The sequence below is a fragment of the Trichomonas vaginalis genome, chromosome II (assembly GCF_026262505.1).
Source record: "Trichomonas vaginalis G3 chromosome II, whole genome shotgun sequence".
Taxonomy (NCBI): Eukaryota; Parabasalia; order Trichomonadida; family Trichomonadidae; genus Trichomonas; species Trichomonas vaginalis.
The window spans coordinates 9,394,349-9,406,799 of record NC_067204.1 but is presented as its reverse complement, the minus strand read 5'-3'; the positions used below and the strand labels follow the sequence as shown (position 1 = coordinate 9,406,799).

Sequence of the window (12,451 nt, the reverse complement as noted above, 5' to 3'; positions counted from 1 at the left end):
TCGGTAAGCCTTGACCCAAAGGTCTGGGCTCAAGCACATTCAATGAACGCGGTACCATGCGAATACAGTCACAAATGGTGGCATGTAATCTTTACCCGAGCCTGTTGGATTTGTTGTGAAAGTGTGTGAATGATTACCTGTGGTTCCACAGAAAATACCTGTGCTTGAATCTACTGGGTCAGTTGAAATATCAGATCTATTCATTCCCTGTCTATTCGAACCCGCTGCAAGATTTGTATAACCTCTTTTTGTTATTGAATGTGAATGATTACCTGTTGTGTTTGTAGTTCCTGTATGAGTGTGCGGTGGAAGGTTTGCTTCTTTAATTTTCTTCGAACCTCCTGTTTGCTTTGAATATCTAGCACAGTATAAGAATTTATCTACAATCTGCTTCCACGTACCAAAACCTAAAACACTTGCTGGATTTGTTGAGTTCATTGACGTATAAATAGAACCAACAGGATATAATGTTTGAAGTATTTCATTTTTCATGCTTGTAATCACATCATTTACTTCCGACTTCTTTGCATAATTTTCATCAACATATGTTTTATCTGCTTTAAGGTCTAAACATCCTGAAACCCATTCTGTATCGGCTTTAACTTTAAAAGTCTCAAATGTCCATTCATGATACCATTCAACCTTTTCTTTAATTTCATTATCTTTTTCATCAACATAAACCAAATTTGCCTTCTTATTTAACTCACTATCCACATATTCCTTATCCACCCTCTTCATTATGTCATTTAGGAAACCTTCTATGAATTCCTCATTTAAATTAAATCTTCCAATCTTCAAAACTTTAGGAAATGCATTTAATGCGTAATATCTCTGTTCTTCTGGTGGAATTGATGTTATATCATCCGTTATTCCTTTAATTTTTGAATTCATAAATAAAATTTCTTTTATATTTGATATCACTGCACCACCTTTGCAAACGAATTCGAAATGTTCATTTTTCAATACTATCTCCAAATCTCCATATTTCAACCTTTGCGTTTGTTCTGCCGTCTTTGAATTATATGCATATATGGCGTATGTAATGGTCTGAAGGACCTGGGCGCTTTGCGCCTTAAGTTGCTGTTGTTTAATCATTTATTATGATTTAAAAATAAATATTTAATCCGTTATCTCATCAGCTATTTTCTCTATTTGAAATTGCCATAATATTTCATTCATAAATTCTAAATCACAATCAAATAGGTCAGTTATTCTAAATTTAATATTTGATAAATCTTTTGAATGAAGAATAAATGAATTCCCGGATAATTGAAACGGATATGATAAAGAAAATGTGTTTAAGTTGATGGATAAAATGTTTTGTATTGATGGGTAAGAGTTAGGGTCTAATGTTTGATGTGAAAATCTCATTGGGGTATTAACTTTATCACATTTGATTAAAATGAAATTGGAACCGGTGTCAGAATACAAAACATCCCTAACATCTTTTTCAAAATTTAATATTCCCAACAATGAACGAAGATGAGGAGTACAAAATTTAATTTTCAGCGGAAATTTAATAAGGTTATTTATTTCATCAAGTTCAAAAAGTTTATCAGGTTTTGATTTAAAATTTTCTTCATACCATACGATAAATGATTCATTTAAATAACTTAAAATCATGTTAATATCCCATTTCGCTATCACATTATTTATATACATATCATACGTTTTTTCAAGGTCATCTTTAATAAATGATATATAATCTGAAGGGTCTAAAAGAATGGGATTAAATTTACCACTCACAGAAACGAGAGTAACATTATAAATTCCGCTAACTGTTAAATTTAATTCACAGTTATTATTCGAAATAATATTGATAATTGACATTTTTATTACGATTAAAAATATGGTAAAGCGTTATTTTCCGGTGATAAATAAAACTAAAATAAGATTACCTCAAGAATTCATAAATTCAACGAATAAGAAATTCATTCATGTTATAAATTTTAGTGTTTTCAGAAAATATGAGTCGATGTCATATTCATCAACAGGTTATATTTCACTTCATTCAAATTTAGTTCAATCAAACCCATATAATGACCATTTCATAAGATTTTCAGATGGTATTAAAAATGTAATTGATAGATTAAAATATGAACAGATTGACAATATCGAATTTTTGGAATTTTGGTTTAAATATCCCGATGGAAAAAAGATTGAAGTTAAAGATAAAGCTGATACTATAACAAAAACAATTACAATGACCGATCCGGATAGTGGGGAACAAAAAGAAATAAAACAAACGATAGAAACTGGTGAAAGGTCAATTATTATTGATTATGATTCAAAGGATTATTATTCAATAATGTTAATGCTTGAATATTAAATAGCCTTAACAAAGAATTTTTCAAGTGATATTTTATATTCATCAACTATTTTATTATAAATATCATTATATGTTAAATGAAGTTCAGTTGTTGTTCCGTTCTTTGATATCTTAATTGTGCTAATATCCTTTATAGGATTTATTTTTGCAACTGTTCCACAGCATGAAACCTCATCATCTATGAAAAATTGAATCTTAACGTCTGAATCTTGAACATCACAAAGAATGGCGATAATGTGAATTAATGATTCATAAGGTAAAATAATTAAACCGGATTGGTCAATTAAATTTATTATTGAATCATAATTATTAATTATTATATCACGGTAAATTTTCATTAATTCTGAATTAATGTCTATTTTATATGGGTTCTCGATGTTTGATGAAAGAGGTGGGGGGTATGTTGGCTAAGTGAGAATTTCAACAGGTTCTTTACCGGGTTCAGATAAAATGATTGGGTCTTCATTCTCCTCATTCTTCGGTAAGTCACGAGTTAATAAATTTGGTTGAGTTGCTGACCTTGTTAATTCAGGGCTAACATTAACTTTAACATTTTGAATAATTCGTGATTTATCATCATTTACGTTATAACCAACCGTAATCTCTGCTTTTGCGTTAGTGTTCTTTTGACTAGTGAAACGTCTTCTCATTTATAATCGAATAAAAAAAATATATTTAAACTTTTATTTTGCTGGAACTTTTGAATCTATTATTCCCTGTATTTGTTCATGAAGTTGATTTTTAGCTGTTTCATCGTAATTAATAGACCGAATATATTCATTAATTGCATTCTTATAATCATCTGATTTCTCAAATTTTCTTTTATCTGATTCCTTAACTAAATCATAAGTTAAACCACGTTGCTGATATAATGGTTTCTTAATTAAATCTTTGAATGCTTGAGATAAAGCACCTGATGCAATTCTTGCTACTATAATTGGTTGGAATTGCTGTTTAAGTTCATCTTTAACATTTGCGAAAACCGGATCGAATAAAGCAACTTTAAAGAATTTCTTAGCTGAAATTTCAGGTCTAATATTTGCATATTGACCATCAAACTGGTTAGAATATCGTGGTAATCCATCCAGTCCCTCTTCAACAGCATTTAATTCTTCATTGAAATAAGAATATGGATTATGACGGTATGAATTAATTGGACCATTTTCACCTTCTCCAATGTATTGTTTAACAGCTTTTCCATTTTCATCAAATTGCATAGGATAACGTTCATTATATGCTTTACGTTTAGGATAATCAGATATAGTTAATTTATAACCATTTATGACTTTAATATTACCTTGACCATCAGTAACGAAAACTTCATTTATACCATCAGGTTTTCCATTTGGACCCGTAATGTCTGCTTCGTGTGCTTCCCAATTTGGACCTTGACGTTTGGCATATGCTTGAGCTTCTGGTAATGTTAAAACGTTTCTCATTTGTTTAACATCTTTTTGAAGACCAGCAACAATATGAACTAATTCTTTCATTCCATCAGGAACTTTCATAGTTCTATTATATGCACCCTTTTTGGTTGTCCCTTGTTTTAATCGAACCTGTAGAAGATTTACCATTTCTGTCATGTTTAATTATAAATAAAAAATAAAAATTAATTATAAAAAGTTAATCAAATTTAACACTTCCTTTATTTAAATCAACTATTATTTTTCCATGTTCACCTAATTGCTGATATTGTGTGTAAAGTTCATTAATGCTCATTGGTAAATTCACTTGATAAAGCATAACGTTCAACTGTTGACGACTAAACCCACTGAAAATGAAAAGGGTTGATAGATTTGATTTAATGTTTGTGCTTAATGCTTTGAAATATTGAACAGCCATAAAGAATGAACACTGAATGTGTCGACATTGAGTTAATAACTGATTAAAATATGATTTCTCATTTGTTATTAGTTTTGATTTCACCGCATCATCTAGAAAAATTAGTGAATGCAAAAATTCTCTATCAAAATTTGAAATAGAAAGTGTTTCAAATAATTCATCCCGTTGTTTATCAATAATTTTATCCTCTAATCCTTGCTTCTTGATTGTATTATATAATTCTTTATATATTAAAAAGTTTTTTAAATAATCTTCTGCTTCTTCTTGTGATAAATAAATAATTGGAATTTTGATTAAATGCTTTAAAGATTCAAATGTATCATCTGAAGGTGAACCTGAACGGTTGATATAAATTAACACATGTGAATAGGGGGAAGTGTTAGCAATAATGATAATTTGTTTTAATATCGTTAATGTTTTACCTTTATTCTGTTTACCAATTGCTGCAGTGATTGAATTTAAGTAACATTCAGAATATGGAATTTTCATTAATTTTTCCTTAGATAGAGCATTTCTATTATCACTCAATGCTTCATTAATCATATCATCTACGTATGTATTATATACTCCTGCTAATTCTTCATAAGGGTGGATGAATTTAAATCCATTTAATCAAAAATAAATTTATAATTTTAAACATTTCTATTCATCAATATTTCATCATATGAACTTCTATACTGCGGTGGTGTACCTGTTGGATGATATTTCAAACATTCATCCGGTGTCCATGTCCAATATGTAGTCCTAGTAAACCAAACCTGAGGAGGATTTGTCACCTTTGAACAGTAAGTGTCATTTTCACCCTGAATGATTGGATAAGCTTTCACTTGTACTGTAACTTGTGAGTTGAAAGTTTCTAATCCATCAAAGAATATACCCGCTCCATCACGTTGAACTGGAATAGTGCATAAGAATGAAGTTTGGTCTTTCCATGTTCTAGCTAATGGTGTGCCATTATCATCATTCAGTGGTCTAGTTAATGAGTCCTCGTATTCTTCTGTGCATTCATTCACTCCATCTAAATCAGAAGCTTGAAGCATACGTGTAAAGAATATGTCGCCCACTGTGGTCATCGCTTGATCGGGGAAGTTTCTGGAATCTATAGTGACCTGAAGACCTCGAAGCATTGGATTTTCTAAAACCGTTCTTTGCATTGCATTCTTCGGAAATGTTAACACAACATCTGTAACATTATGAAGAGCGTATGAGAAATCTGAGCTAATACCTTCAGGAGTGATGCAACCTCCATTTAGTGAACGAACGTCAATATGTTGAGCTGGAATCATGAATGGATCTTCCTTACTAGATAAACGTGGTATTGCTTTAACTGATTCTTCAATTAAACCGTATCCTGGCGTAATGCATTTATCCTCTAAAACTTCCATCTTTGTGCATGAAATAATAACGTCATCAACTATTGCGTCAGCAGATGTAGCGGCTAAGCTTGTAATTAATTTGGCAGGAAGTCCGATTTGTTGGAATTTGCGATCATATTTATAAACATGATTCATAATCTTTTCATAATTTTCATCAGTTATCTTTTCATAAACGTAATTTTGTAAATCAGCAACTCTTAACGTCAACCTGACAAAATACTAAAGTATCCCTGAAAACATAATATTTAAGAATGATATCACCAAATGATTTAGGATAATCATCGAACGCCTGAAATGCTAACAAATCATTTACCGGAATAATCATATCAAAAGTGATATCAACTTCTTCATTTGCTTTCTTGAAAACTTCTGAAGGGTCAATATATTTACCACATACTGAGTTATCATATTTTTGAACATTATTATATAACGAATGAACAAACTTTTTAACTTTCCTTTCTGATTTTGGTTTATATGTTGCAAATGCGAAAGATTCACGGGCGCAATCCATCTGAAGATAACCGGCATCACCTCTTTCAGTTTCTACTTCTAATTGTTTAAAGCTTTGATTTGATGATTTGTAACCAACGAATAAACGCATGCATTTAAAAGCGGCATCACATGTGAAAGCTTTATTTGAAACTAGAGTTGCTTTAACTTTGCGTTTAATATATGTGTCACCTAATTGGTTCACATCATGAGCTGGATTTGTAATTCTTAAATGAGTTTGTTTATCATCAAAATATGGAGCATCAGAGTCATAGCATGAACTTTCAAGTTCTCTATAATATCTTCTACCGTCATTCTTTGCGAATATTTCATTTATCTTTTCGAATGAATGAAACACATTTCCATTAATCGGTTTAGTGTTTGGCACTAAATAGTTAGTCGTCATTTATTATAAATAAAAAATCAAAATTAAAAGATGAAAATGAATTTTTAATTTTAATGAAATAATCAACTATGGCTGCAGGTATATTTAAGAAACTGTGGGATAAAGTAAAAAGAGGAGCGCATAAAGTTTGGGAAACAATGAAGAAAGGAGCAAATTGGATATTTAAGAATAAAGAAGCAATTAGTGACATTGCTGAATCAATAACGCCAAAAGCGCCCCAATAAGAGAAATATTAAATAAAGGAGAAAAAGTTTATCAAAGACTTCAACCGATACTAAGATAAAAATAATATTTATTTATTTTTCCACTATCTACCTCCTATTTTATTAAGTATTCCTTCAGCAATTCCACCAACTGCGTTACCTGCTTGTGCTCCCATCGCCGGATTACCTGCTTTAGTACCTAATACTCCACCTATGATAGTTCCTGCCGTTTTCGCTACTGGTGCCAAAAAGTTTGCAACGGGTTTAATAATCTTTTTATAAACCCAACCCGCAGCTTTCTTAATTCCATCCCATAATTTTTTAAAGAATCCTGCCGCCATTTCTGATTTAATATTAATTAAAAAATATATTTCATCACTTATATTCTAATTTTTATTTAATGATAAATGAAACCAATTTTAAAAATAAATGAAACAGAGAAGGAAGAAATAAATGAAAGTGAAAATGTTCAACAAAAAATAAATGTTGTTAAACCAATTACTGAAATAAAAATTTTTTCATCTGTTGAAGAATTTAATGACTATTATGCTAATAATAAAAAATTATTTGAAGAATTGACAACATGTAAATTGAATAAAATGTTTAAAGTTGATGGATTCAAAATTTCAAAAATAAAAGGAGTGGTTAGTTTGAAATCTATTCCTCAATCAAGAATCACCTCATTAATGAAAATTGATGATTTAACAAAAAGAATAAGAATTGAAGAAAAATAAATCAAATAATTGATATCATAAATTCAAATAATCATTAATTTCTTAAAGTTCAATGTTGAACTCATCAAATTCTTTTTAAAGTTTATGACTCCATTGATTCCATGAAATTAAATATTCTTTATCATTATATTTATACCTCATTAGCTTATTTTGGCTTTCATATTCATTTAATAATTCACAATCTTCATTTTTAAATTGATGTTTAAGATATTCAGGATTTAAACAATTCTATAATATTGCTTCCCTTTAAATCTTTGAATATAAACAGGAACACCATCCTCTAAAATTCGATAATCTAATATATCTGGTTTTACTTGTTGGGTCATTTATGTAAGAATAAAAAAATAAATTATTTTAAAATTAATATGTTAAAAAAAATGATACAAAATCGCTCGATATTGTATGAATTCTTACGTTTACAAAAAAAGTCACACAACCCATCCTATCCTACTACTACGAATTTAGATATTAAACTTAACCTTGAAAGTTCAGTCTATTTTTGATATGCACTCTACCACTTCAGGCAGATAATCACTATGTCATTCCTCACAAGCTGATTGATTGATATGGAAGCTTAATAAAGTACATTGATGTAAAAAAGTGACATATAGTTTTTTATTTTCAATTTTTTCATTATATGAGTTCAAATGCAAATGCCGAGAATGCATCAATATCAAGCACATACAGCAGTGATAATGATGATCTCTTGTTAAAAGCTGTAAATGAAATGCCAAGTAATAATATAACACCTGACCCGAGTTCTTTATCGCTATCTCAGGCTTTTCCGAAGGATGCCCAAAATAATACAAAATCGAATATGAATATTAAGACTGCTATAGAAAAAATAACAAAAATTACGGAAAATCAAAAATCAAAAGAAAATTCAGAGCCATTATCAACGAAAAAATCTTCTTCACAATCAAATGATGAAACTGTTCCAATTGTGTTAGATAGAAATCCACGAATTTCCGAAAATGTTTTAGTTCCTCAATCAAGCATTGATTCTCAAACAAAAGAAGGAAATGGTAATGATAGTTTAGATAATTTGGGTTCCGAATACGATGATCCTGTAATTATAGGCGTTATAAATTCTAATGAGAATAAAGAAACTGAAAATAAGAAAGGAAATAAGAACAAAACAACTCCAAAGTCGAAGGACAATTCAAAATCCGCTTCATCAAAGACGGAAAAAACAAAATCACATATGTCTACAAGATCTTCTCAAAATAAATATGAAACTAATAGTAAAACAACCAAGAAACAAACTGCTAAACAAAATACTTCAAAAACAAATGAAGAAAATAAAAATCAAAAATCAAAATCAAAAACAACAGAAAAATCCAATGATTTACAGTCAAAACCTGATACTAAAATCATTACCAAAGCAAAAACAGCAGAATCTACATCAAATAGAAAAAATTCAAAATCAAATAAAGATAATAAGCTTCAAAATGATGATTCTTTAGATGAATCAAGTGATACAACACCAGAGAAACTCTCAGAAGCCAGTTCTTCTGAAAAAATTTCAGAATCTTCTTCAGATTCCTCAGAAAGTGAAGTTCTTGATAGTTATTCATCAGTTAGCAGGAGTTCAAGTATAAACTCTTCAAATAACAGTGATTCTGATTCAATTTCCTCAGAAAATTCCGAAATCAAGAAATCCAAACGAAAAGACACAAAAAGGAAGAGTTTTTCACAAAAAACCAATAAACCTGAACCAAAAAACAAACAAAGGAAGGCACAGACACAAAAACAAACGAAAACAAAAACAAATAAAAAGAAATATCCAAATAGTTTCGAAGAAACATCATCAAACCAAGAAATATCAAATGATTCTGTTGAAGAACCTCCAATTCCAAAAGTAGAAGTCGATGATACTTTACCTCCTTTTATTCCATCTCCTTATTACGAAACTGTTTACAAAATATACAGATTTTTTGATGAAAAAATTCCTTTTGTTTCCATTTTGATTGCTATTCATCAATCATTTGGTGACGTGTACGAAGCAATTGTTAAACTATCACATGGACAAATTGAACAAGATACACGACTTTTTTTGAAGAATCCTGACCCTGAAGAACTTGAAAAAGGTCTGAGATATTATACTTAATTATTTTTTTATTTAAATAAAATCTGTTTGTATTTTTTATTTTAAAATCCTAATTATTTTAAGGGTACACTAATATTAATATATCTTTATTGTAGTTGCAAAAAAGTTTAGCAGTAATATAATGTACTATGTAGTGATTTAAAATGACTTTTTCCGGAACAAAATTATAAACTTTTTACCTTTGAAAATTTAGATAAAAGACTTAAGTGTCAGAAAGTGGTAAGGCACCCTTAAACATAGAAATTAAATCTCCAAAATTTTAAGGGTGCCCTTACACCTCTATGATATGACCTTCAATTCATATATTTAAGGTTAATTTTCAATGACGCTACACACAAGTGTCAAGAATTTGAATTAATTAAATACAGATGGGCAAAAGCATAGACTTAAAATGTTATCTTTCATCTTCTAGTATAATCATTTTAGTATCTATAGAATCCGGTGTTCAGAGAATAAACGAATTTTTATTAGAATTTTTTTGAGGTGGATCACAACTAGAAAAGAAGATATTTAGAATTGTCACTTTTTATATGAAATATGAGACTAGTATTGTATTCTTTTTATTAGTAATACTTTTATATTCTTTTACTACTTCCCCGATAAGTGATCCTATGTCCACTCTAAAAATAAAGATCAAACAACCATTCATTGAATGCCTTGATAAATTTCAAAATTTAAATCCAGATTCTAATAAAATACTCAAAATTCAAGGCATAAAAGAAGGATTGTTCCCAGAATATTTAGATCAATTGATTCCTCTGCACTTAAATTACGAAAATCCTCCGGTTGGTAATTTTTTTGGTTTTTTGAAAAACTCTGAACGTTTACCATATAAAAAATACTTTTCAAATCTGAGTTTAGCACCACTATTCAGAACAAAACGGACAATAGATATTGTCACGACTTTCAAAGGAAAAATAGCAATATACAAAGATGCGTATGCAAATCAATTCGGAGAATTTGTAATAAATAATTATATAATTAGACCTCCATATGATTCATCAGCAATTTATATCCGTGAATTTCACGAAGGCCCGGTAGTTTTTGAATGCGATAAAGCATGCGTTTTTGGTCATATATGGATGTATAATTTCGGACATTTCATTGATGATTGTCTTGCACCTTTAGCAATAGTTCCTGAAGATTTTTTAGAAGACTGTGTTGTAATTTTATCAGAACTTTCAAGAAAATTTGGAGAAGATGTTCTTAAAGCCATTGGAGTAAGGAAATATATTTATCTTGCAAACAATACATGGGTTCATGCTAACAAACTTGCCGTGGCTGTAGAAGGAAGGCCACATCTTATGCATTTTGGTATTCCAATACAAAAATTAGTTTATATGCTAAGAATTTATTTTAAAGTATCAAATATTAAACCAACAAAATATGCAATTATGAATAGAGATTTAAAGACGCGTAGGCATATTACTAATATCAAAGAATTGATGATAGCTATTAAAAGCAATATAACAGGAGTAAAATTCGAAGAAATTGAAGATAAATTGGGAACAATCGAATCATATGCAAAATTTTATCCTTCAATTAAATGTGTTTTATTGCCAACAGGAAGCAATGCAGTTAAAACTATTTTTATGAATCCTAATACTGTTGTAATTATTGCAAGTAATGAAATGTTTGATTACTCAGTCATATGCTCGATTTTATCAGTTCATGTTAAAGTAGTTTATTTCTTTCAATGTCAATATCATTTTAATGACATTACGATTGATGTTGAACTTGCAATTCAAGCTATTGAAGTTGGAGTCTATGCATCTATTCATGGAAACTTTCCACAACCAAAAGAATTCATATCATTTATTGATTATATGCCTAAGCATAGGCCAATATATGTCGGAGATTGAAAAAAAAATCTGTTTTCTGTATCATTGTAAAGTTAGATGAAGATTCAATATGATATTTACTTGTCAAACAAAACTCTCACGGATAAATCATTTTGCAATTACTTATGATATCAGTTACTTGTAAAAACTGTTCACAAAGGTGATACTTCCCTACATATCGCACTATTAAAATTATTAATTATAAGCAATAACGTAATATATGGAAGAAGAGAAAGAAAATTTATTCAACTATAATGAAAATAAAGAAATATATAGGACTCAAATTAAATATGTTACAGTTTTTATTATTAACTGTATGACATTCAACAAAAATACATGGAGATGTAGGATCGATTATAACAGGAACGTTCAAGAATCGCTTTGATTGATATTTCGGACAAACATAAATAGATAACTCAGATGAATATGAAAAATCATTTTGAATTCTCACTCCAAAGTAAATCAGTTTAATTTGTCCATTATAGTCGGCAAAAGCGTTATTTGCAATTATAGAATTTCCTGTTATGATAATAGTCAATGGCGAGATAGCACCAGCGATACATTTGTAAGGAATTGACTGAACTCCTGGTGGAATTATAATATTTTGGCATATAGTATAGTCAAGGCAATGCGTACTCATTATCTGGCATCTAGGATCAATCGAAAACGTGGAATCTGATGGCGTAATGACTACTAAACGAGTTTTATCTTTGGAATAAAGTTGTGTTTTGTTAATAACAGTATAGTATTCATTGTTTTCTGATAAATCTATACTAACTAAATTTGGATTATATGAAAAAGCTGCATCACCTATGAATTCTATTGATTCTGGAATCGTGATATTTTTAAAATTGCATGAAGCAAAGCAATAAGCATCAAGAACTTTGAGTTTTGATGGTAGTTCAAAATTATACTGGAAGCGTGTTAGATCGAATGCTCCAACTCTTATATATAATAAATTTGAAGGGAAAACTATCTTTGTAAATTTGTTCTGAAGATTATAAAACACATGAGTAGCGATTTCTGTAACTGTATATTGTTTTGATTCATAAGGAACTGAAGCGGGAAAAATTAATTCTGCTTTACACTCACCATTACAGCCTAAAACACTAGCTGTTAGG

The 12,451-nt window shown here is 29.6% G+C and overlaps 4 protein-coding genes across 4 annotated transcripts, besides 3 other annotated features; 2 read left to right on the top strand and 2 right to left on the bottom strand.

Moving 5' to 3' along the window:
- Positions 1-5,379: part of a mobile genetic element that runs on past the window's edge.
- Positions 40-1,095, bottom strand: TVAGG3_0513860 (keratin-associated protein family; the record flags this gene model as incomplete). The annotated part of the gene is made up of 1 exon (XM_051237021.1): positions 40-1,095. One exon carries the CDS (start codon positions 1,093-1,095, stop codon positions 40-42), a length of 1,056 nt encoding a protein of 351 aa, XP_051094845.1.
- Positions 3,186-3,819, bottom strand: TVAGG3_0513850 (uncharacterized protein; the record flags this gene model as incomplete). Its single annotated transcript, XM_051237020.1, has 1 exon — positions 3,186-3,819. A coding segment is annotated over one exon (634 nt), but the record flags the coding sequence as incomplete, so codon positions are not given.
- A 2,362-nt stretch (positions 5,380-7,741) lies between the features above and the next one.
- Positions 7,742-9,489, top strand: TVAGG3_0513830 (uncharacterized protein; the record flags this gene model as incomplete). Its single annotated transcript, XM_001305642.1, has 1 exon — positions 8,017-9,489. The coding sequence occupies one exon, from the start codon at positions 8,017-8,019 to the stop codon at positions 9,487-9,489; it is 1,473 nt and encodes a 490-aa protein (XP_001305643.1).
- Positions 9,490-9,696: 207 nt separating this feature from the next.
- Positions 9,697-9,723: a mobile genetic element.
- Positions 9,724-9,749: 26 nt separating this feature from the next.
- Positions 9,750-9,879: a mobile genetic element.
- Positions 9,880-10,100: 221 nt separating this feature from the next.
- TVAGG3_0513800 (glycosyltransferase family) lies at positions 10,101-11,351 on the top strand (the record flags this gene model as incomplete). Its single annotated transcript, XM_001305641.2, has 1 exon — positions 10,101-11,351. The coding sequence occupies one exon, from the start codon at positions 10,101-10,103 to the stop codon at positions 11,349-11,351; it is 1,251 nt and encodes a 416-aa protein (XP_001305642.1).
- Between the last annotated feature and the right edge of the window lie 1,100 nt (positions 11,352-12,451).